This window comes from Manis javanica, chromosome 3 (genome assembly GCF_040802235.1).
Source record: "Manis javanica isolate MJ-LG chromosome 3, MJ_LKY, whole genome shotgun sequence".
NCBI classification, from domain to species: domain Eukaryota; kingdom Metazoa; phylum Chordata; class Mammalia; order Pholidota; family Manidae; genus Manis; species Manis javanica.
Genome location: NC_133158.1, coordinates 55,987,673 through 56,012,877, shown reverse-complemented (window position 1 = coordinate 56,012,877; position 25,205 = coordinate 55,987,673). Strand labels below are relative to the sequence as shown.

General features: G+C 36.1%; 1 protein-coding gene across 4 annotated transcripts in view; it reads right to left on the bottom strand.

Moving 5' to 3' along the window:
* LMLN (leishmanolysin like peptidase) overlaps positions 1-25,205 on the bottom strand; it is a 135,257-nt gene that overhangs the window by 78,256 nt on the left and 31,796 nt on the right. For all 4 annotated transcript variants that reach the window (XR_012129168.1, XM_073231484.1, XM_037013178.2 and 1 more), the window contains exons 6-9: positions 22,853-23,031; positions 6,821-6,926; positions 4,788-4,882; positions 250-367 (exon numbers count right to left, since the gene is read on the bottom strand). Coding sequence is in view for 3 of the 4 variants with exons in the window: in XM_073231484.1 (XP_073087585.1) it covers positions 250-367; positions 4,788-4,882; positions 6,821-6,926; positions 22,853-23,031 (498 nt within the window). In the remaining variant the exon portion in view is untranslated. The remainder of the gene's footprint in view (positions 1-249; positions 368-4,787; positions 4,883-6,820; positions 6,927-22,852; positions 23,032-25,205) is intronic.

Genomic DNA, 25,205 nt, shown 5'->3' with positions numbered 1-25,205 from the left:
AATAGTACCAGTGATCTTAAGAGGTATCACAACAGAGCAGCAATGGCTTAAAACAATGGGTCTAACAGAGGACGTTTCCTCCAATTTCTTTTGGCCTATAGCTTTACAGTACTGCTTTTGTATTATTTTTCCAATGATAGGCTCTGAAATTTAATCATTAAGTTCTTAAACAGTAATGATTACTTAAAGAAAGGACCATAAGAAGGAAAAAGCGACAGCTCATGAGACATGAAGTTTAGTAATACTTACAACAACACGAGGTGTTACTAGAAGATACACAGTGTGAGGAACTCTCTTATTATCTCGAACATCCCATAATCTTTCCACTTTTCGAACTACTCTGTCACTCCACTGATACAGTCCAAGGCTGCAGTTAAAGAATAAAAGTCATTTTTGCAAATTCACTACTATTTTAAATGTAAAAGTGCTTATGAATATCAATATGAAATTAAAATTTTTTAGCTTATTATGTATTCAAGCCCATGCAAAATACTGGGTAGCATTTTCTAATTCAATCTTCTCAACAATCTTATGGAATTATCATCATTATTTTGTAGATAAAGGGACAAAAGCTTAGAGAGATGAAGTAACTTGCTCAAGTTCATATACTTGGCTACAATAACAATGAATTACTTTCCTTTAACAAATTTAATGGATAAAGCAAAAGCAAGTCCAGAGACATATCCAAGTATATAAGGAGATTTAATAATAAACAAAAAAAGGGCATTTTAATTTAACAAAGAAATATAACTTACTTAATAATGGTGCTGTGAAACTGGTTATATATCTAGGAAAAAAGTTAAATCCCTATTTCATCCTATATACAGAGATAAATTCTAGACAGATATAAGCAAAAATGGCAGAGCAAGGACCTCTAAAAATTCTCTGTTCATGAAAGCAATGTGAAAAGTAGCAAAACTGGCTAATCGACTTTTTCAAAACTCTGGAAATTAACCAAAGGCTTCCAGCAATCCAGGAAGCACTTATTTAAGAAAAATGGATGAATCTCAATAAGAACAGCAAGCTTTGTGACATTATCTATGTGGCAGCCTTGAAAAATATACCCTACAATCATGGTGAAAACCATCAGCCTAGCAGCTACCAAGAGGGGGCAGAACAGGGGAACCCTCCTACACTGTTGTGGGAATGTAAATGGTGCAACCACTGTGGAATACAATATGGAGGTTCCTCAAAAAACTAAAAAGAGACATACCATTTGACCCAGTAATTCCATTTTTAGGAATTTACCCAAAGAAAACAAAAATCCTGATTCAAAAAGCATATGCACACCTATATTTATTGCTGCACTATTTGCAACAGCCAAGATATGTAAGCAACCTAAGAGCCCATCAATAGATGAATGGATAAAGAATTTGTGGTACATATACATGATGGAATATTATTCAGTCATAAAAAGAAAAGAAATCTTCCCATTTGCAATAGCATGGGTAGAGCTAGAGGGTATTATGTTCAGTGAAATAAGCCAGATGGAGAAAGACAAATACCAAATGATTTCACTTATTTGTAGAGTATAAAAACAAAAAGAACAAAATAGCAGTAGACTCATAGACACCGAGAAGGGACTAGTGGTTACCAAGGGGGAGGGGATGAGGTGGATGGGGAGGGAGGGGGAAGGGGATAAAGGAGCACAATAATTCACAATCACAAAATAAGTTGGTCATGGGGATTAGTACAGCACGGAGAATACAGTTAATGATTCTGTAACATCTTACTATTGATAGTGACCACACTAGAGGGGGTGAGGATTTAGTAATATGGTAACTGTTGAACCACTGTGTTATATATTTTAAACCAACATAAGACTGTATATCAATGATACTTGAATAAAAAAAAAAAGGGCGGGGGAGGGGGAGGCAGATGGGGTTGACCAGGAGAATGCATTTAAAAACACATGATCCAACCACATGTCTCCAAGAGACAGCACAGACTCAAGGACACAAATAGGTTGAACATACATGGATTAAAAATATAACATGCAAAGAGTATTAAAGAGAGCTAGAATGGCTATACTAATATAGTTGGCAGCTATAAACATTTAACAAAATAGATTTTCAGACAGAAATTGTTACTAGAGACAAAGAGGGATGTTTATAATGATGAAGGATCAATTCTCTGAGAATATATAATAATTACAAATATATATGTACCTATAAGAACCCCAAAATATATGAAGTGAAAATAAATTCCAAATGGACTAAAGCTATGAATATAAAAAATTCAAATATTAATTTTCTAGAAGATATTTAGGAGAATATTTTTATAATCTTTGGAGGGCAGAAACTTTCTTAAGCAATAAAAGAAAAAACAGATTAATTTAATGATACAAAAATTTCTGCATGGAAGTTGTAGCGCTCCAAAATCTTACGACTATAGACTATCTGCGGTTAAAAGAACATATGGGATGTGAACAGATCCCAGAAATGGGCTTTAATTTGTCTGATTTCTCTCAGAGTGTTCAAGTACAGTTGGAAAATATCCATCATATCATAGACTAATTTTCACAAATGCCTAGGGTGCCTAAATGGTTTTCTTGGCTTCACTGGAGATGGCTGGTAATTATAGATTTGCTTTGTTTATGTCACCGTATTCCTATTATGTTAATATGTGTGTTCAAGTTAGTTAGTAGTTTAAAACCTATACATACTTAAGGTACTCTACAAGAAGATATGTCAAAGAAATAATCAATCCTCCCATGTTTTCTTCCATATGCTACCTCTATAGCTTTTCTTCTTCCTTCCTAATTAGAACCCTTAAATAGAATTCGTGCCTCATATCGAATTTACCGAGTATCACAATTCCTCCAGGTGGTAAAGATATCTCAAGACAAGTGCTGGGCATAGAAGCCACAGGGCATAAATCTGCAAAGAAGTAAAAAGCTAACCTTTTCAAACAATACGGCTTCTCTCTCACTTACCAACTTTACATTTCCCTGTATGGCCCCGGAAGATGACTGGTTAGCCAGAGACGGGGGAACAACAGTGGTGAAGCTTAGAACCTCACCACCACCCCCCACCGTGTTGAAAGAAAGCTTCTGCATCCATGGATGTTTTATTGCCCTTGTCTAGCTCGGATTAGCACATAGTCTACAGGCACACACCTGATCATCTACAATTGCTCTCACAACACTAAACTATGTTTTCTACCTTTATCTTGCATCTACCTACCACTTCAGCAGTTTATTAAAAATAAAAATAATAATAATAATAAAGGGAGAAATGTGGGATCCACATATAAATCAAGTATAAAAATCAAATGAATATTCATATTTGACCTGATTGTTTATAGTTCATAATGCGTGATCAGAACCGAAAGTTTCTGTGATGAATGCCCTTGTACTGTTCACCATGTAAGAACTTATTCACTATGTAAGAATTCGTTTACTATGTAAGAACTTGTTCGTTATGCTTCAGAAGATTGGAGACTGACGAGAACTAGGCTCGAGATGGATTAATGATTGTGCATTGAGCATTGACCCCCCTATACAGAATTTTATTGTTGTTAACAACCATTTGATCAATAAATATGAGAGATGCCCTCTCAAAAAAAAAAAAAATTTCTGCATGGCAAAAAATATGATAAATGAAATAAAGGTAATTAAATGGAAGAATTATTTGTAACAAACATGAAAAAGGATTAATATCCCTAATTTATAAAGAACTCTTACAAGTCATTAGAAAAGGAAAAATAGTGTTTATAGAGTACATATGAAGAAATGGTATACATGTACTCTAAAAAATATGAATAAAATATCTGCTTCAATATTTATTTAATTCTAGCTATCTTAATAGAGATTTTTGGAATTAAAATAAATATACATAAAGTGAACAATTTGTAAGTGTAAGGATTAATTACTTTATATCCATTTACAATATGCTGATAAAGATATGGTACAGTGTCAGCACCCCTAGAAAGTTCCCTCATGTCCCTTCCCAATCTATACTCAGCTTTTATGATATTTAACAGCCTGCCCACCTAATTAAATCCACTAATCAGTCTTTTATCATGGCCTATTTTTAAACACCATACAAATGGACTATCTGACTTGTTTTGTTCAACATTATATGTATGATATTCATATATGCTATTGCACATAGCAAACAGTGTGTTCTTTTCAGTACCTCATAGTTTTCAGGAATATATCACAATTGATTTATCCATTCTATTAATAGACCTTTGGGTGGTTTCCATTTTTTGGCTACTTTTAACAAAATTGTCATGAACATTTTTGTACCCATCTTTTTGTGAACATGTGCTCTTAATTTAGAGATTTATTTTTATAAAATGCATGCAATAGTTATGTGACTAATACTCTATATACAAATATCAATAAAATTTTTTAGTGTGTATTTGATTTTTTTTTAGGCCCTGAACCTCTAGATCACTGCTAGTATGCTGTACTAAATAAAATATCAGTTAACACGTAAATAGTGCCATGTCCAGGCAATAATCATTAATAAACCAAAAATAACCAACTCACATTTTCCCATGGCCTATTATAAAGTACAATGTTACAATGTGGTAGAAAAGAGCTCTGCCTGGCAAGAATAGTCCTGGCTCTTTGGATAAGTCTTTTAAGCTTTCTGCATCTCAGTTGCCTCATCTGTAAAATTAAGGTGTAAAGCTAAATGATCTGTTATATCCTGTTTTAATAGCTATAATTTTCTTAGGCTACCTATTAAGCCATTAACATCTAACAACCTATGATTCCCAAATCTTAGTCGTAGTATCCTCCAGTAAAGAAGAACAAGAACAAAAATAACAAATACCTATAATTAAAAGGTGGGAGACCATCTGCAAATCTTGAAGTTAGAGGATTTCCATCTATATCATGGTAGAATGCAAACAGCCCAGCAGAGAAACCCTGTAAGAAAAAGTTCAAACTATCTTAAGGTGAAAAAGATCAAGTCTGATCATAGATGTCATAATATGCCACTAGTAGAAGAGAAGGCTGATATAACTGTAAAAAGGTACCATATGCCAGTACTTATACAGGAACTTGCCATAGATTGGAATTGGACAAAAATTACATATTCCATATTCTGAATTTTAAATTCCAATTATGTGAGGTAACTGTAAGTAAGGCAACCAAAAGTAACAAAGACATTCTTGATAGTGGTATAGACAATACATTTATTTGTTTAAGAACGTATTTAAGAATGTAAACATTTAATTCTTACCATCCTCTTCCCACGAACTCAGTAAACTTACAAGTGCATCCAGGGAATGTTATTATTGAGAACAATTAAAAGTACAGTTTAGAGTAGGGGGGTGGGTAGTCAAGTACACTCCTAAGAGTACTTATGCACTTATAAAAATTCAGTCTTTGATCCCAAAGTCCCCATTTAATGTATATCCACACTGAGAAAAAAAAAATGACTGGGAATGTGTGTGTGTGTGTGTGTGTGTGTGTGTGTGTGTGTGTGTGTGTGTGTACACTTAGGAAAAAAGAATGGAAACATATGTATCAAAATGTTAATTGTGGTTCTTTTGGTGGTAAGGTAATGCGTAAAACTCATATTCCTAAACTTCTTGTATAATGTGAATTTTTTATATTTATAATCGTGTTTTCAAGTAATAATTTTAAGATGTCTTCAATTTTAATGAGATAATCAATGCTTTGCATAAAAGTATTCAAATTTCCATTCTCTATCCCTCCCTTCCCAAACAAGATGAGAAAATGGGCCAAAAAAAATATTTACATTTACTATCTCCTATTCCATCAGTGAGATTTCTTTTCTCACTTTCTTTCCTGATCTAATAACTAAAACAAAGCACTTTTGTACTACTTCTTTAGGAATGTTTTATGCATTGAGAATATGCTATAGTTTATATCCAAATAACTGACAATTAAAAGTGATTACTTAATCTTTTTTTTTTTGACTAATTGCTTTGCCTACATCACTGTGGCCTCTGTCATTCAAGGTTTACCAAAATGATGAATGAATCCAGATTATTCTTTTATTCCTGTATTTCTTCTTTTTTAATCTCTGAAGATGCAAATGACATTTAATAGTCAGCTAAGAAAATCTAAATAGTTTTTAATATACAATTCACTGAAGTTATACAAAACTTAAAATAGTATGATTTGCCTCATCCTTTATAATATTCTAAATACAAAGTTTTTACCACCCTATGAACTTGAAAATTTTTCTAAGCACTCACATTTCAGAAAGCTTCTCTGGTATACACAGTACCATGGATGACTACAGTTGACAGCTATAAACATTTAACTTTACAAGGAATATCTACATTTGTCAAACATTTCATTCTTACCATTCTCTGGGATCTATTTTCTAAATACATGAATGGCATCAGAAGAACATTTCCTAGAGTTTTAGGCAGCTTTGTTTAATTCCCTAGACATATCATAAGAGTTCACTATTTTGGACAAATTGGGGAAAAAGAAGTTCTCAATCAGTTAGTATATATACATTTTAGAGCTAAAGGAGATCAAGAGAACTTTTGAAATGAAATCTCTGTAAGAGACAAGAAAGATCTATAATTAGCATATTTGTTATCATCTTAGAGGAAAGATGATAACTTCTTTTCTTAAGAAAATAATTTTCTCAAAAATCTTATTTGCCATGGGTTTATACTTGTTTAATTATTTTAGGTAGTGTAACTCAACTTAGCCACTATTCTAATCATTAAAAATTCTCTTTTGGCAGAAGCCTAATCAACTAGGTTTTACTGAACATAAATCTAAGAATGCAAAATTTAACAGATACATCAAAATGAAAGCATAAACGCAGAAAATCAAGTTACAAAGGAAAGAACAGTGGTTGATAGCAAAATTTACCAGGGCATGAATAATCTCATGTTTCACTGTGGACAGCATCCCAGTAAACTCCTGAGGCTGGGTAGAGATCATATTTGGACACAGGTTAGCATATCCTGCTATTGGCCTGTTAAAACAGACATTGAATTTTTTATTACATTACAGAACAATATGTATTATAATATTTATTTACCTATACTTTTCTATCAAAAACTGACCAAGGTCAGAAAAATCTTTGCTAAATATCAAATACCATTTTTTCTACCATAACAGCTTTCACTATCTTTTACTTTCAAGACATATTCCTCAGTTTTCCTATCGCATAGCTAATCAATACCAGTTCTTACAAAAGGAAAGCTAATTATATTTTAGTATGAATTTGTAAAATATGTTAATATATACCAAAAGAAAGGAATTGGCTAAAAAATTTAAATTCTAACACTATTTTACTTGCACAATCTGTACATGACTTCAGCATTTCACTATATTCACAGGCAAAGGTAAAGACAAGTAGGTAAAGAAAAAACTAGATAGACAATAAGACAATAAGCAAATCATTCAGGTTGTTGGCCTTTTTATCTCTATCTTGCTATTTGCCTGCACTCAAGGGATAATTTGAATAACTGTTATTACATAATAATTTAAATTAAGGTAACTTCATTCACATGTAAGTTTTATATTCCCATCATCTTCTTTCATATTCTATGCCTTCTAGAGTCTAGAGAATTCTGTATCTCTGTGTGAGCCTAGAACCTAAGAGTCCAAGTGCTGACTAGGACCTAGAGTAATTCAGTTCTTCTACCACTCACCCATTCTTCCAAAAGCTGTGGTATACAGACAGTGGTAAGGAACCCCAAAGTCCTTTCTCCCACCACTACCTTAACATTTTACTATGGAAATACTATAAACCTTACCAAATTGTGATAATCTATTTATAAAGCAATATTTGCCTTATTTAAGTAAAAAATATATACTGTACTTTCTTCATATTTGAAAAAAAACAGACTTAGCCAAAGTATGAATATAATTCACTTAGCAAAACACTGCCCAGAGTGACTTCTAAAATATAAAATGGATGTCACTGCCAGGTTTAAACCCATCAGGGACTTCCTGATTAGAACAAAACAGCCTTGTCTACCTCAACAATGCATCTGTTGAAGCTTTCATCTTCAAACACAGAGTTCATTGAAGCTACTTTCAACAGCAACAGGTACACATGGCTTTTTCCTAAAATAAGCTCATTCTCCAGCTCTTTATTTGACTAAAGCCTATCAATGTTTATATCACACCTAAAGTTTCATTTTTTTGAAAGAGGCTTTCTTCATCAAATTGATATAAATTGTTTCCCTCTTTTGTTCTTTTTCTTGTTAGACATCCCTAGTTCTTTCTACAAATTATGTATCACATTATGAAATCACATATGCAGTTTTAAGTATATTTAACTAATATCTGTCTCCCTTCATAATTTCTAAGTTCCATAAGGCAGGGAGACATGTCTATTTTGTTTACCAAGTCTGACAGCAACATATTAGGCACTCAAATATTCATGAAAAGAATTAAGGCAATATAGCAGTTTGGAAGGAAAGGTTTGCTTCCATCAAAAAGATTGAAAAAGAACTACTGGAGATACTGCTATTCCTTATTAAATCATCAACACTCTTTTCAGAAAAACCAAAATCTTTCCCCAGATATGAGAAGATATATACATGAGTAGTTTCATATTCACAGATAAAAAGAACATTATTCTTTTATATACTCATTCAGATCAAATGTGAATGAAATGTTAAATTATTTTAAAAACAAACATGATATCATACATCACATTAACAAAAAGGAGGATAAAACCCACACAACCATCTCAATAGATGCTGAAAAAGCATTTGACGAAATTCAACATCCATTTATGATAAAAACTCCCAACAAAATGGGTATAGAGGGTACATACCACACATAATAAAGGCCATTTACAGCAAACTGACAGCCAATATCATACTTAATAGCAAAAAGCAAAAAGCTTTCCCTCTAAGATTTGGAACAAGACAAGGATGTAAACACTCCCCACTTTTATTCAACATAGTACTGGAGGTCCTATCCACAGCAATCAGATAACACAAAGAGATAACAGGCATCCAAACTGGTAAGGAAGAAGATATACTCTCACTGTTTGAAGATGACATGATTTATGCATAGAAAACCCTAAAGACTCCACCAAAAAAACTATTAAAACTAATAACTGAATTCAGTAAAGTTACAGGATACAAAATTAAAACACAGATATCTGCTGTATTCCTATATACTAACAATGAAATAAAAGAAAGAGAAATCAGGAAAACAACTCCATTTACAATTGCATCAAAAAGAATAAAATACTCAGAAATAAACCTAACCAAGGAGGTGAAAGACCTATACTCTGAAAACTATCAGACCTTCATGTGAGAAATTGGACACCAAAAAATGGAAATCTATTCCATGCTCATGAATAGAAAAAATCAATATTGTCAAAATGGCCATCCTGCCCAAAGCAATTTACAGATTCAGTGCAATCCCTATCAAAATACCAACAGCATTCTCCAACAAACTAGAACAAATAGTTCTAAAATTCATAAGGAACCATAAAAGATCCCAAATAGCCAAAGCAATTCTGAGAAAAGCTGCGGGGATTGCACTCCCTAACTTCAAGCTCTACTACAAAGCCACAGTAATCAAAACAATTTGGTACTAGCATAAGAACAGACCTATAAATCAATAAAACAGAAGAGAAAGCCCAGATTTAAACCCACACATATGTGGTCAACTAATGTATGATAAAAGAGCCATGTGTATACAATGGGGAAAAGATGGCCTCTTTAACAACTGGTGTTGGCAAAACCAGACAGCTACATGTAAGAGAATGAATTTGGATTATTGTCTAACTCCATATACATGTTAACTTGAAATGGGATCAAAGACCTTAATGTAAGTCATAAAACCATAAAACTCGTAGAAGGAAACATAGGCAAAAATCTCTTGAATATAAACATGAGCAACTTTTTCCTGAACACATTTCCTCAGGCAAGGGAAACAAAAGCAAAAATGAACAAGTGGGACAACATCAAACTAAAAAGCTTCTATACAGCAAAGGACACCATCAGTAGAATAAAAAGGCATCCTACAGTATGGGGGAATATATTCGTAAATGACCTATGTGATAAAGGTTAACATCCAAAATATATAAAGAATTCACATGCCTCAACACCCAAAAAGCAAATGATCTGATTAAAAAATGGGCAGAGGATCTGAAGAAACAATTCTCCAAAGAAGAAATCAGATGGCAAACAGTCACATGAAAAGATGCTCCACATCACTAATTATCAGGGAAATGCAAATTAAAAGCACAATAAGATATCACCTCACACCAGTTAGGATGGCCAACATCCAAAATACAAGCAAGACAAACACTAGCAAAGATGCAAAGAAAGGGGAATCCTTCTACACCATTGGTGGGAAAGTAAATTAGTTCAACCATTACAGAAACAGTAGGAAGGTTCCTCAAAAAACTAAAAACAGAAATACCATGTGACCCAGAAATTCAACTCCTAGGAATTTACTCAAAGAAAACAAGATCCCAGATTCAAAAAGATATATGCACCCCTATGTTTATCACTGCACTATTTACAATAGCCAAGAAATGGAAGCAACCTAAGTGTCCAGCAGAAGATGAATGGATAAAGAAGAGGTGGTACATGTACACAATAGAATGTTATTCAGCCATAAGAACAAAACAAATCCTACCATTTGCAACAATGTGGATGGATCTAGAGGGTATTATGCTCAGTGAAGTAAATCAGGTGGAGAAAGACAAATACCAAATGATTTCCCTCATTTGTGGAGTATAAAAACAAAGCAAAACTGAAGGAACAAAACAGCAGCAGACACACAAATTCCAAAAAGAAACTAGCAGAAGGGGTTGGAGAAGGTGGGTGGGGAGGGAGAGAGAAGGGGACTAAGGGGCACTATAATTAGAAATCACACTAGAGGTAGGTCATGGTAAGGCAGGACAGCACAGAGAGACAAGTAATAACTCTATAGCATCTTACTATGGTGATAGTGACCACAATAGCGGGGAAGAGGACTTGATAATATGGGTGAATGTTGAAACCACAGTTGCTTGTATAAAACCATTATAAGATTCTGCATCAATGATACTTAAATTAAAAAATATATATTGTATGCCAAGGATACTTCAGCCAAAAAAGAAAGTGAAAATTCTTTTTTACAACCTACCTCCTCTAAATTCCACTAACAGAAGTACTGCATGAACAATTCGGGTTGCTCATTTTTAGGGTAGCCAACCATGCTGGTTTGCTCAGGACTGAGGAGTTTCCTAGTATATGGGATGTTTAGGGAAGCTCAGGCCAAATTGGGATGGTTAATAATCCTAATTATTTCTGATTTTTTTCTTTAGCATATTTAAGTATATGTACAGATTTTTTAAACAAATATGTGTGTGTACACAATCCATAGTTAGTTCAAATTAAGATAATGAACCACAATTTTGCAGCACTATTATGAAGGTATATTTCTCAAAGACACCTACTTTAAGATAAAGTGTCTCATTTTATCAAGTAATTTATCATTATTTAGTACTTCAAATATCACTTTTCCTTGATACAGAGACAATTATAAAATATCACAAGTTTAATGACAGATTCTCAGGAAAAAAGGAAGTCTCTCTCTCTATATATATATATATTTTTTTACTAAACAATAGTATATATGTGCAAAGACATAAAAAGCACTTTCTACTTCAGTAATATACTCAATGTTTGAGTCTAAGCCTTTTCAGCATTCAGAAGCTGAAGACTGTGCATGTTTGTGTGTGAGTGTGCGTGTGTATCTATTTTTTTAAGGTATCACTGATATACAATCTTATGAAGGCTTCACATGAGCAACATTGTGATTATTACATTCACCCATATTATCGAGATCCCCCCCATTGCAGTCACTGTCCATCAGTGTAGTAAGATGCTATAGAGTCACTACTTGTCTTCTCTGTGCTATACTGTCTTCCCTGTGACCCCCCCCATACATTATGTATGCTAATTATAATGCCCCTTAATCCCCTTCTCCCTCCCTTCCCACCCCTTCCCTTTAGTAACCACTAGTTCGTTCTTGGGAGTCTGTGTGTCTGTTGCTGTTTTGTTCCTTCAGGTTTGCTTTGTCGTTATACTCCACAAATGAGTGAGATCATTTGGTACTTGTCTTTCTAAGCCTGGCTTATTTCTCTTAGCTCCATCCATGTTGTTACAAAAGGTAGGATTTGTTTTCTTTTTATGGCTGAATAATATTCCATTGTGTATATGTAACATATCTTCTTTATCCATTCATCTATTGATGGACACTTAGGTTGCTTCCATTTCTTGGCTATTGTAAATAGTGCAGTGATATACATAGGAGTGCATATATTTTTTTGAATCTGGGATCTTGTTTTCTTTGGGTAAGTTCCTAGGAGTGGAATTCCAGGGTCAAATGGTATTTCTATTTTTAGTTTTTCAAGGAACCTCCATATTGCTTCCAGAATGGTTGAACTAATTTACATTCCCACCAACAGTGTAGGAGGGTTCCCCTTTCTCTGCATCCTCAGCAGCACATGTTGTTGCTTGTATTTTGGATGCTGGCCATCCTAACTGGTGTGAGGATATCTCATTGTGGCTTTAATTTGCATTTCCCTGTTAAACAGCGATGTGGAGCATTTTTCATGTGCCTGTTGGCCATCTGAATTTCTTCTTTGGAGAAGTTCCTGTTCATATACTCTGCCCATTTTTTAATTGGGTTATTTGCTTTTTGGGTGTTGAGGCGTGTGAGTTCTTTATATATTTTGGATGTTAACTCTTATCGCATAGGTCATTTACAAATATATTCTCCCATACTGTAGGATACCTTTTTGTTCTACTGATGGTGTCCTTTGCTGTAAAGAAGCTTTATAGCTTATGTAGTCCCATTTGTTCATTTTTGCTTTTGTTTCCCTTGCCTGAGGAGATGTGTTCAGGAAAAAGTTGCTCATGTTTATGTTCAAGAGATTTTTGCCTATGTTTTCTTCTAAGAGTTTTATGGTTTCATGACTTACATTCAGGTCTTTGATCCATTTTTTTTTTTTTGAGAAGGCATCTCTCATATTTATTGATCAAATGGTTGTTAACAACAATAAAATTCAGTATAGGGGGGTCAATGCTCAATGTACAATCATTAATCCATCTCAAGTCTAATTCTCGTCAGTCTCCAATCTTCTGAAGCATAACGAACAAGTTATTACATGGTGAATGAATTCTTACATAGTGAGTAAATTCTTACATGGTGAACAGTACAAGGGCATTCATCACAGAAACTTTCGGTTTTGATCACGCATTATGACCTATAAACAATCAGGTCAAATATGAATATTCGTTTGATTTTTGTACTTGATTTATATGTTGATCCCACATTTCTCCCTTTATTATTATTATTATTTTTAATTTTAATAAAATGCTGAAGTGGTAGGTAGATGCAAGATAAAGGTAGAAAACATAGTTTAGTGCTGTAAGAGGGCAAATGTAGATGATCAGATGATCAGGTGTGTGCCTATGGACTAAGTATTAATCCAGGCTAGACAAGGGCAGCAAAACATCCACAGATGCAGAAGATTTCTCTCAAAGAGTGGGAGTGAGGTTCTGAGCCTCACCTCTGTTGATCCCCAAATTCTCACCTGATGGCCCCCCTGCGACTGTGCCTGTCTTAGGTTGTTCCTCCCTTGAGGAATCTTACCCGTCTCTGGCTAACCAGTCATCTTCCGGGGCCATACAGGGAAATGTAAAGTTGGTAAGTGAGAGAGAAGCCATATTGTTTGAAAAGGTTAGCTTTTTACTTCTTTGCAGATTTATGCCCTGTGGCTTCTATGCCCAGCACTTGTCTCGAGGTATCTTTACCACCTGGAGGAATTATGATACTCGGTAAATTCGATATGAGGCATCAATTCTATTTGAGGGTTGTAATTAGGAAGAAAGAAGAAAAGCTACAGATGTAGCATATGGAAGGAAACATGGGAGGATTGATTATTTCTTTGACCTATCTTCTTGTAGAGTACCTTAAGTATGTATAGGTTTTAAACTACTAACTAATTTGCACACACATATTAACATAATAGGAATACAGTGACATAAACAAAGCAAATCTATAATTACCAGCCATCTCCAGTGAAGCCAAGAAAACCATTTAGGCACCCTAGGCATTTGTGAAAATTTGTCTATGATATGATGGATATTGTCCAACTGTACTTGAACAGTCTGAGAGAAATCAGACAAATTAAAGCAGCCCATTTCTGGGATCTGTTCACATCCCATATGTTCTTTTAACCATAGATAGTCTATAGTCATAAGATTTTGGAGTGCTACACCTTGCACCCCTCCCAACTCCTGGTTGAGTTCCAACAGTACAGATCCGGTCAAATTCGTTGTCTCACTGTATGCACATGCCAGCCTAGACATCTCCCTCCTCATTCCTATGGTAAGTCCAGGAGACGGTGGGCTGGATGCAGCCACAACCACAGCATCATCCGGATCCCTGTGGAGGCTTTTTGATGATCATCCGCAGGCACAAGTCCTCCAGAGAGTGCTGATGCCGGAAGCTCCTCCTCATATCGTATCTTAGTTCATTTTCTGGGTATCCAAGCTAGGCCTTGATCTTCTGCATAGAAACAAACAGACCCTTTGCCCACACTTTGACATGCCCTCTTTACCACTGTGCAGAACTCATTGGAGGTCAGCACACAGTAACTGCTTTTTTTTTTTTTTTATTAAGAGAAAGGAGTATTATCAGAAAAGAGTACCTCCATAGCTGATCATCTGACACCCTTTAAGTGATCAACATTAAGGATATTTAAAGCATGCATTGATCTTTGATTTACCAATAGTTTTATCCTGTCAAGGAGTAATCCCCCTTTTCTTTCTTTCTTTCTTTCTTTTTTTTTTTTATTTAAATTTTTAATCTATACTTACATGAAGAATATGCTCTCCCCTATATCAGGTCCCCCCTAACAACCACATTACGGTTACTGTCCATCAGCTTAGCAAAATGTTGTAGAGTCACTACTTGTCCTCTCTGTGTTGTGCAGCCCATCCTCCCCTTTCTCCCTCCCCCCCATGGATGCTAATCGTAATACCCCCTTCTTCTTCCCCCACCCCTTATCCCTCCCTGCCCACCCATCCACCCCAGTTCCTTTCCCTTTGGTACCTGTTAGTCCATTTTTGGGTTCTGTAATTCCGCTGCTGTTTTGTTCCTTCAGTTTTTCCTTTGTTCCTATACTCCTCAGATGAGTGAAATCATTTGGTATTTCTCTTTCTCCACTTGGCTTATTTCACTGAGCATAATACTCTCCAGCTCCATCCATGTTGCTGCAAATGGTTGGATTTTTCCACTTCTTATGGCTGAGTAGTATTCCATTGTGTATATGTACCACATTTTCATTATCCATTCATCTACCGATGGATATTTAGGTTGCTTCCAATTCTTGGCTATTGTAAATAGTGCTGCGATAAACATAGGGGTGCATCTGTCTTTCTCAAACTTGATTGCTGCGTTCTTAGGGTAAATTCCTAGGAGTGGAATTCCTGGGTCAAATGGTAGGTCTGTTTTGAGCATTTTGATGAACCTCCATACTGCTTTCCACAATGGTTGAACTAATTTACATTCCCACCAGCAGTGTAGGAGGGTTCCCCTTTCTCCACAGCCTCGCCAACATTTGTTGTTGTTTGTCTTTTGGATGGCAGCTATCCTTACTGGTGTGAGGTGATACCTCATTGTAGTTTTAATTTGCATTTCTCTGATAATTAGCGATGTGGAGCATCTTTTCATGTGTCTGTTGGCCATCTGTATTTCTTTTTTAGAGAACTGTCTGTTCAGTTCCTCTGCCCATTTTTTAATTGGGTTATTTGTTTTTTGTTTGTTGAGGCGTGTGAGCTCTTTATATATTCTGGACGTCAAGCCTTTATCGGATGTGTCATTTTCAAATATATTCTCCCATACTGTAGGGTTCCTTTTTGTTCTATTGATGGTGTCTTTCGCTGTGCAGAAGCTTTTCAGCTTAATGTAGTCCCACTTGCTCATTTTTGCTGTTGTTTTCCTTGCCCGGGGAGATATGTTCAAGAAGAGGTCACTCATGTTTATGTCTAAGAGGTTTTTGCCTATTTTTTCTCCAAGAGTTTAATGGTTTCATGACTTACATTCAGGTCTTTGATCCATTTTGAGTTTACCTTTGTATATGGGGTTAGACAATGGTCCAGTTTCATTCTTCTACATGTAGCTGTCCAGTTTTGCCAGCACCATCTGTTGAAGAGACTGTCATTTTGCCATTGTATGTCCATGGCTGCTTTATCAAATATTAATTGACCATATATATTTGGGTTAATGTCTGGAGTCTCTAATCTGTTCCACTGGTCTGTGGCTCTGTTCTTGTGCCAGTACCAAATTGTCTTGATTACGATGGCTTTGTAGTAGAGCTTGAAGTTGGGGAGTGAAATCCCCCCTACTTTATTCTTCTTTTTCAGGATTGCTTTGGCTATTCGGGGTCTTTGGTGTTTCCATATGAATTTTTGAATTATTTGTTCCAGTGCATTGAAGAATGTTGCTGGTAGTTTCATACGGATTGCATCAAATCTGTATATTGCTTTGGGCAGGATGGCCATTTTGGCGATATTAATTCTTCCTAGCCACAAGCATGGGATGCGTTTCCATCTGTTAGTGTCCCCTTTAATTTCTCTTAAGAGTGACTTGTAGTTTTCAGAGTATAAGTCTTTCACTTCTTTGGTTAGGTTTATTCCTGGGCATTTTATTCTTTTTGATGCAATGGTGAATGGAATTGTTTTCCTGATTTCTCTTTCTATTGATTCATTATTAGTGTATAGGAAAGCTACAGATTTCTGTGTGTTAATTTTGTATCCTGCAACTTTGCTGTATTCTGATATCAGTTCTAGTAGTTCTGGAGTGGAGTCTTTAGGGTTTTTTATGTACAGTATCATATCATCTGCAAATAGTGACAGTTTAAGTTCTTCTTTACCAATCTGGATTCCTTGTATTTCTTTGTTTTGTCTGATTGCCGTGGCTAGGACCTCCAGTACTATGTTAAATAACAGTGGGGAGAGTGGGCATCCCTGTCTTTTTCCCGATCTCAGAGTAAATGCTTTCAGCTTCTCGCTGTTCAGTATAATGCTGGCTGTGGGTTTATCATATATGGCCTTTATTATGTTGAGGTACTTGCCCTCTATTCCCATTTTGCTGAGAGTTTTTTATCATGAATGGATGTTGAATTTTCTCAAATGCTTTTTCAGCATCTATGGAGATGATCATATGGTTTTTGTCTTTTTGTTGATGTGGTGGATGATGTTGATGCATTTTCGAATGTTGTACCATCCTTGCATCCCTGGGATGAATCCCACTTGGTCATAGTGTATGATCCTTTTGATATGCTGTTGAATTCTGTTTGCTAATATTTTATTGAGTATTTTTGCATCTACATTCATCAGGGATATTGGTCTGTAATTTTCTTTTTTGGTGGGGTCTTTGCCTGGTTTTGGTATTAGGGTGATGTTGGCTTCATAGAATGAGTTTGGGAGTATTCCCTCCTCTTCTATTTTTTGGAACACTTTAAGGAGAATGGGTATTATGTCTTCTCTGTGTGTCTGATAAAATTCCGAGGTAAATCCGTCCGGCCCCGGGGTTTTGTTCTTGGGTAGTTTTTTGATTACCGTTTCAATTTCTTTGCTTGTAATTGGTTTGTTTAACTTTTGTGTTTCTTCCTTGGTCAGTCTTGGGAGGTTGTATTTTTCTAGGAAGTTGTCCATTTCTTGTAGGTTTTCCAGCTTGTTGGCATATAGGTTTTCATAGTAGTCTTTAATAATTCTTTGTATTTCTGTGGAGTCTGTCATGATTTTTCCATTCTCATTTCTGATTATGTTGATTTGTGTTGATTCTCTTTTTCTCTTAATAAGTTGGGCTAGAGGCTTATCTATTTTGTTTATTCTCTCAAAGAACCAGCTCTTGGTTTCATTGATTTTTGCTACTGTTTTATTATTCTCAATTTTGTTTATTTCTTCTCTGATCTTTATTATGTCCCTCCTTGTGCTGACTTTAGGCCTCATTTGTTCTTCTTTTTCCAGTTTTGATAATTGTGATGTTAGACTATTCATTTGGGATTGTTCTTCCTTCTTCAAGTGTGCCTGGATTGCTATATACTTTCCTCTTAAGACTGCTTTCACTGCGTCCCACAGAAGTTGGGGCTTAGTGTTGTTGTTGTCATTTGTTTCTATATATTCCTTGATCTCTATTTTCATTTGTTCATTGATCCATTGATTATTTAGTAGCATGTTGTTAAGCCTCCATGTGTTTGTGAGCCTTTTTGTTTTCTTTGTAGAATTTATTTCTACTTTTATACCTTTGTGGTCTGAAAAATTGGTTGGTAGAATTTCAATATTTTGAAGTTTACTGAGGCTCTTTTTGTGAGCTAGTATGAGGTCTATTCTGGAGAATGTTCCATGTGCACTTGAGAAGAATGCATATCCTCTTGCTTTTGGATGTAGAGTTCTATAGATGTCTATTAGGTCCATCTGTTCTAGGGTGTTGTTCAGTGCCTCTTTGTCCTTACTTATTTTCTGCCTGGTGGATCTATCCTTTAGGGTGAGTGGTGTGTTGAAGTCTCCTAAAATGAATGCATTGCAGTCTATTTCCCTCTTTAGTTCTGTTAGTATTTGTTTCACATATGCTGGTGCTCCTGTATTGGGTGCATATATATTTAGAATGGTTATATCCTCTTGTTGAACTGAGCCCTTTATCATTATGTAGTATCCTTCTTTATCTCTTGTTACTTTCTTTGTTTTGAAGTCTATTTTGTCTGATATTAGTACTGCAACCCCTGCTTTCTTCTCACTGTTGTTTGCCTGAAATATGTTTTTCCATCCCTTGACTTTTAGTCTGTGCTTGTCTTTGGGTTTGAGGTGAGTTTCTTGTAAGCAGCATATAGATAGGTCTTGCTTTTTTATCCATTCTATTACTCTGTGTCTTTTGATTGGTGCATTAAGTCCATTCACATTTAGGGTGACTATTGAGAGATATGTACTTATTGCCATTGCAGGCTTTAGATTCGTGGTTACCAAAGGTTCAAGGTTAGCTTCTTTAGTATCTTACTGCCTAACTTAGCTTGCTTATTGAGCTGTTATATACACTGTCTGGAGATTCTTTTCTTCTCTCCCTTCTTATTCCTCCTCCTCCATTCTTCATATGTTGTCTGTTTTGTTCTGTGCTCTTTTTAGGGGTGCTCCCATTTAGAGCAGTCCCTGTAGGATGCCCTGTAGAGGTGGTTTGTGGGAAGCAAATTCCCTCAGCTTTTGCTTGTCTGGGAATTGTTTAATCCCGCCATCATATTTAAATGATAGTCGTGCTGGATACAGTATCCTTGGTTCAAGGCCCTTCTGTTTCATTGCATTAAGTATATCATGCCATTCTCTTCTGGCCTGTAGGGTTTCTGTCGAGAAGTCTGATGTTAGCCTGATGGGTTTTCCTTTATAGGTGACCTTTTTCTCTCTAGCTGCCTTTAAAACTCTTTCCTTGTCCTTGATCCTTGCCATTTTAATTACTATGTGTCTTGGTGTTGTCCTCCTTGGATCCTTTCTGTTGGGGGTTCTGTGTAATTCCATGGTCTGTTCGATTATTTCCTCCCCCAGTTTGGGGAAGTTTTCAGCAATTATTTCTTCAAAGAGACTTTCTATCCCTTTTCCTCTTTCTTCTTCTTCTGGTATCCCTATAATACGAATATTATTCCTTTTGGATTGGTCACATAGTTCTCCTAGTGTTGTTTCATTCCTGGAGATCGTTTTATCTCTCTCTATGTCAGCTTCTACACGTTCCTGTCCTCTGGCTTCTATTCCTTCAGTGGCCTCTTGCATCTTATCCATTCTGCTTATAAATCCTTCCAGGGATTGTTTCACTTCTGTGATCTCCTTCCTGACATCTGTGATCTCCCTCCGGACTTCATCCCACTGCTCTTGCATTTTTCTCTGCATCTCATCCCATTGTTCTTGCATTTTTCTCTGCATCTCTGTCAGCATGTCCATGATTTTTATTTTGAATTCTTTTTCAGGAGGACTGGTTAGGTCTGTCTCCTTCTCAGGTGTTGTCTCTGTGATCTTTGTCTGCCTGTAGTTTTGTCTTTTCATGGTGATAGAGATAGTTTGCAGAGCTGGTACAAGTGACTGCTGGAAGAGCTTCCCTTCTTGTTGGTTTGTGGCCTTCCTCTCCTGGGAGAATAGCGACCTCTAGTGGCTTGTGCTGGGCAGCTGTGTGCAGACAGGGCTTCTGCTTCCTGCCTGGTTGCGATGGGGTTTATCTCCGCTGTTGCTGTGGGCGTGCCCTGGCTGGGGCTGCTCCTCCAAAATGGTGGAGCCCCATTGGAGGGGGAGCGGCTGGGAGGCTATTTATCTCCATAATGGGCCTCTGTGCTCCCTGCTGCCCAGGGGGTTAGAGTGCCCAGAGATCCCCAGATTCCCTGCCTCTGGTCTAAGTGACCTGTCCTGCCCCTTTAAGACTTCCAAAAAGCACTCTCCAAACAAAAACAACAACAGCAACAATGAGAGATGGAACAGAAAAAAAAAAAAAAAAAAGGAAAAAACACTTGATTTTTTTTTTTTGTCCTCAGGCGCCGGTCCCAGGCACCCGCTCACTGGTCCTGCTGCCCTGCCTCCCTAGCACCAGGGTCCGTGTCCCTTCAAGGCTTCCAAAAAGCACCCAGCCACTGGTCCCGCAGGGAAACATGCGCGATATTCTTTGTCCTCAGGCGCCGGTCCCAGGCACCCGCTCACCAGTCCCGCCGCCCTGCCTCCCTAGCACCAGGGTCCCTGTCCCTTTAAGGCTTCCAAAAAGCACTCGCCAAAAAGAGAAAAAAAAAGGGGAAAAACACGCGATTTCCTCCGTCCTCAGTGCCGGTCTCAGGCACCCACCCACCGGTCCTGCAGGGAAAAACGCGGGATATTCTTTGTCCTCAGGCACTGGTCCCAGGCACCCTCTCACCAGTCCCACCGCCCTGCCTCCCTAGCACCGGTGTCCCTGTCCCTTTAAGGCTTCCAAAAAGCACTCACCAAAAAGAGGAAATAAAAGGGGAAAAACGCGTGATTTCCTCCATCCTTAAGTGCCGGTCTCAGGCACCTGCCCACCGGTCCCGCCGGGAAAAACACGGGATATTCTTTGTCCTCAGGCATCGGTCCCAGGCACCCGCTCACCAGTCCCACCGCCCTGCCTCCCTAGCACCGGGGTCCCTGTCCCTTTAAGGCTTCCAAAAAGCACTCGCCAAAAAGAGAAAAAAAAAAGGGGAAAAATGCACGATTTCCTCCATCCTCAAGTGCCGGTCCCAGGCACCCGCTCACCGGTCCCGCTACCCTGCCTCCCTAGCAATGGGATCCCTGTCCCTTTAAGGCTTCCAAAAAGCACTCACCAAAAAAAAAAAAAAAACTGCTCCGGTTTCTTTCCACCCGCCAGGAGCCGGGGGGAGGGGCGCTTGGGTCCCGCCGGGCCGGGGCTTGTATCTTAGCCCCTTCGCAAGGCACTGGGTTCTTGCAGGTGTGGATGTGGTCTGGATGTTGTCCTGTGTCCTGTGGTCTCTATTTTAGGAAGATTTTTCTTTGTTATATTTTCATAGCTCTATGTGTTTTTGGGAGATTTCCACTGCTCTACTCACGCCGCCATCTTGGCTTTCCTTTGTCTTTGATCCATTTTGAGTTAACTTTTGTGTATGGAGTCGACAGTAATCCAGTTTCATTCTCTTACATGTAGCTGTCCAGTTTTAGCAACATTAGTTGTTGAAGAGGCCATCTTTTTCACATTGTATGTCCATGGTTCTTTTATTTTATTTTAATTGATCATATATGCTTGGGTTTACATCTGGGCATCCTATTCTGTTCCACTCACCTATGGGTCTGTTCTTGTGCCAGTACCAAATTGTCTTAATTACTTTGGCTTTGTAGTAGAGTTTAAAGTTGGGGAGGGTAACTCCCTCCAGCTTTATTTTTCCTTCTCAGGATTGCTTCAGCTATTGGGGTCTTTTGCGGTTCCATATGAATTTTAGAACTATTTGTTCTAGTTCATTGAAGAATGCTGTTGGTATTTTGATAGGGATTGAGAAGCTGAAGATTTTTTAATAGATTTCATGGATCAACAATTACATAGCATTAAGGTAACAGACTATTTTTCGTAATCTATGATGCTGATTTTGACCTCTTTACCAACCTCAGGGATGACAGTATAATTATCAAACATATACTAGTGTTTCCTTTGTATTGTCTACTTGGTTCAACAATTAATTTCATTTTTTCCTCAAATGAATTACATATCAACAGAAGTGAAACTGCTCTTTAAAGTTGGCTAGTCTTTTGACACATAGATGACTGTTTAAGACCTTAGCAATGGTCTTTACATACACATGAACTGGTTGTATTAACTCTGCTAGATTTTAGAATATTACAACATATTCTGAGATGTGGCAGTTTCACTGCCTTTAATTGATTTGTCTGGTGTGTGACAGGCAATCTCCTGTATCTATAATAATGGTTCATTTCACTAGGAAATTTTTTTAAATCTTTCATATATAAAAGGTGGACTCTAAATTTTTAAGTGATAATTGAGCTAAGTCACAGACTTAGTATCAAATGATATGAAAATTATATGAACAATTATTTTTAACATTTTACAGTTTTAACACAGAAGTGCTAAAATTAAAGTTCAAACTGTTTCCTTAGAGGTATTCATTTGCAAAGAAAATTCTCTTGACAGGAGACCTTTTCTCTGGAGTTGGTAATGACATTACCATATGAATAACCGGACACTCTCCCCATGTCCCATCCCCATCCCCATCCCCCAACTCCCATCCAAGCAGTGTGCTGTTTCCTAGTATCGGAGGCAATCTGGAAAATGTGAACTTCCTGTACTCTAAATGCTTATAATATTGTTTGTTTTAAGAGTTCCTGTATTAGATCTTAGGAAATAAGTCTTGGAAAAGTTTACCTGTCCATTTTTGCTTCCTGCTGACAACAGGCTGCATAAGAGATGATGTTTTCATGGCTGCATCTCTCAGTGGCCAGAGCACCAACATAAAGAACAAAGTCTGCATCCTGGATGCCTTCTGGATCTGGCACAACCAATGGTTCACAGGGCCGCTTACCACCATGGCAGGCCCTGCATTGCTGTACCCATGATGGGTAACAAAAAATCACACCACAGACAAGGTTAGCTATAGGAACTTTTAACTTACAGTGAATCCAGACTCTAGATACATATGATTTAACTGTAACTTATTATCCCTCAACTTTTAGAAAAATCTGTATCTCCCTCTACTCAATTCCTACCTTTAAAATTTTAATTTATTCTACTAATACTTCTACTTTATCTAAAATGATCATAAGTCTAAACCTTAATTAAACCAAACAATTGTTATTTTAAAAAGCAGCCAACTAGGCTGCAAAAGAAACAGAAATAGAAAAGATTTTAAACCCTGAAACTAGGTGAAAGCTTCAAGGGACTTTCTTGTAGCTACATTTTTTTGCAACTTCCTGTGACTCTATAATTATTTCAAAATTAATTAATAAAAAACTTTTTATTTAATGGAAGTATATTTCCTATTATAAAGTAATCTATGTATCTGGTTAAAAATTCAGATAATATAAACATGTGAGGTAAAAAGTTAAAGTCATCTTGTAATATTACTTTTGTTTCTAGTTTTCTGATCTTTGCTCTTGTAATATCTGGTTTTTAGAGAACTTCTCCTTTCACATTTCTAAACAATCATAATCTCCAGATTATAAATAGAAAAATCAGAAGACTGTGGTTCTTTTTAGGCACAGCAATACTTGTACAGAGAGACCAAACAGAAATCCCCATTTCATTAGTGTTTACTTTTGCTTCTCTAATACATGTATTTATAAATTTTAAATTTAATTACTTGAATAGTTGGTATTACAAAAAGTTGTGACTTTTAAGCATTCTTTCCCATGATTAGTTATTAAAAAATAAAATCAGGACCCCCAAGCAAATAAATAGGAAGCAGAATTTGAAAAAGCCAAGAGAGTTAAAAACAAACAAAAAGTACCTTAGAAAAAAAGCAAAGAAATGTTTCCTAAAATGTCTACAAAATGGCTCTAAATTTCTTGGGGAACGAGATGGATATGTTATTAACAAGATGCTTAATCTTTTAATGTGTCCCTAAAACCCTATATATTCCCAAAAAATTTGAGAAAAGAAAGCTGAGTAACTTGGTTGTATTATATAGGGTTCCAAAGCCTTTACTGAGCTACAAATACTGTAAGAAAACAATTACAAAGTAAACTTCATCTAAACAGATGCTTAATTTTGGTCACAAAGTCCATGTTCAGCAATATATTCGTTTTCTATTAAGTAATGAGAGAATGGATTCAACAGCGAAAAACAGCTATAGCAACAATCATACTTTCCAATATAGATATATAATAAGTTGGTTTTCTAGTATATACATTTAAATCTTTTTCCTGAAATAATTATCACAGGAAGTTGCAAAAAAATGTAGGTATAAGAAAGTCCCTTAATTATGAAAGTAATATATGTTTTGAAAAATCAGAACATTACAAAAATATATAACTTATCAAAGAAAAGCCCCCCAACAATCCAACTCTTAAAGAAAATTGTTAACATTTTGGTTATGTGTCCAGATTTTTTAATATATATATACCTGCAGATTGTTCCATAATTTTTATCATATATGTATATACTTTTTCATGTTTATTCTTTTATTTCATTTTATTGAAAGTAATAGACTATAATTTTTAAATAAAATAGGCTAACTATACATACTGATTTATAACTTATTTTCATTTAAGAGCTTAAATATCTTTCTACATCAGTATATAGATATCTACTTTACAGATATAGAATATTCATTTTTAACAGCCACATAGTATTCCATTACATGTTTATTTCATAATTTAACTAGTACTAATATAAGCATTTTTATAGTTTTGCAAAGATCATCCTTGAACATATCACAAGCATTTTTATGAAATATATGTGTTTTTATGGAATACATTACCAGGTTGTATTGAAGCATACATATTTTTCATAATAATGTCAAATTGCACTTCAAAAACACTAAGGTATATATACCTGCTATAAGATTCTGAAGAATAAACAAAGACAAAGTTCTAAGCTGAAATGATTCATCAGCCCCAGAAATAAAAAGAAAGACAGAAAAGGAAGGAAATTATTAAATTCATTTGAAAATCAAAGAAAGAATAAAATATACATACCTAACTGTGAGTACTTTTGGTAGAAGAAACTTTTTAACTTAAGTCTGTAAGAATTTCTTCATGACACTAAGATTCAAAATCTC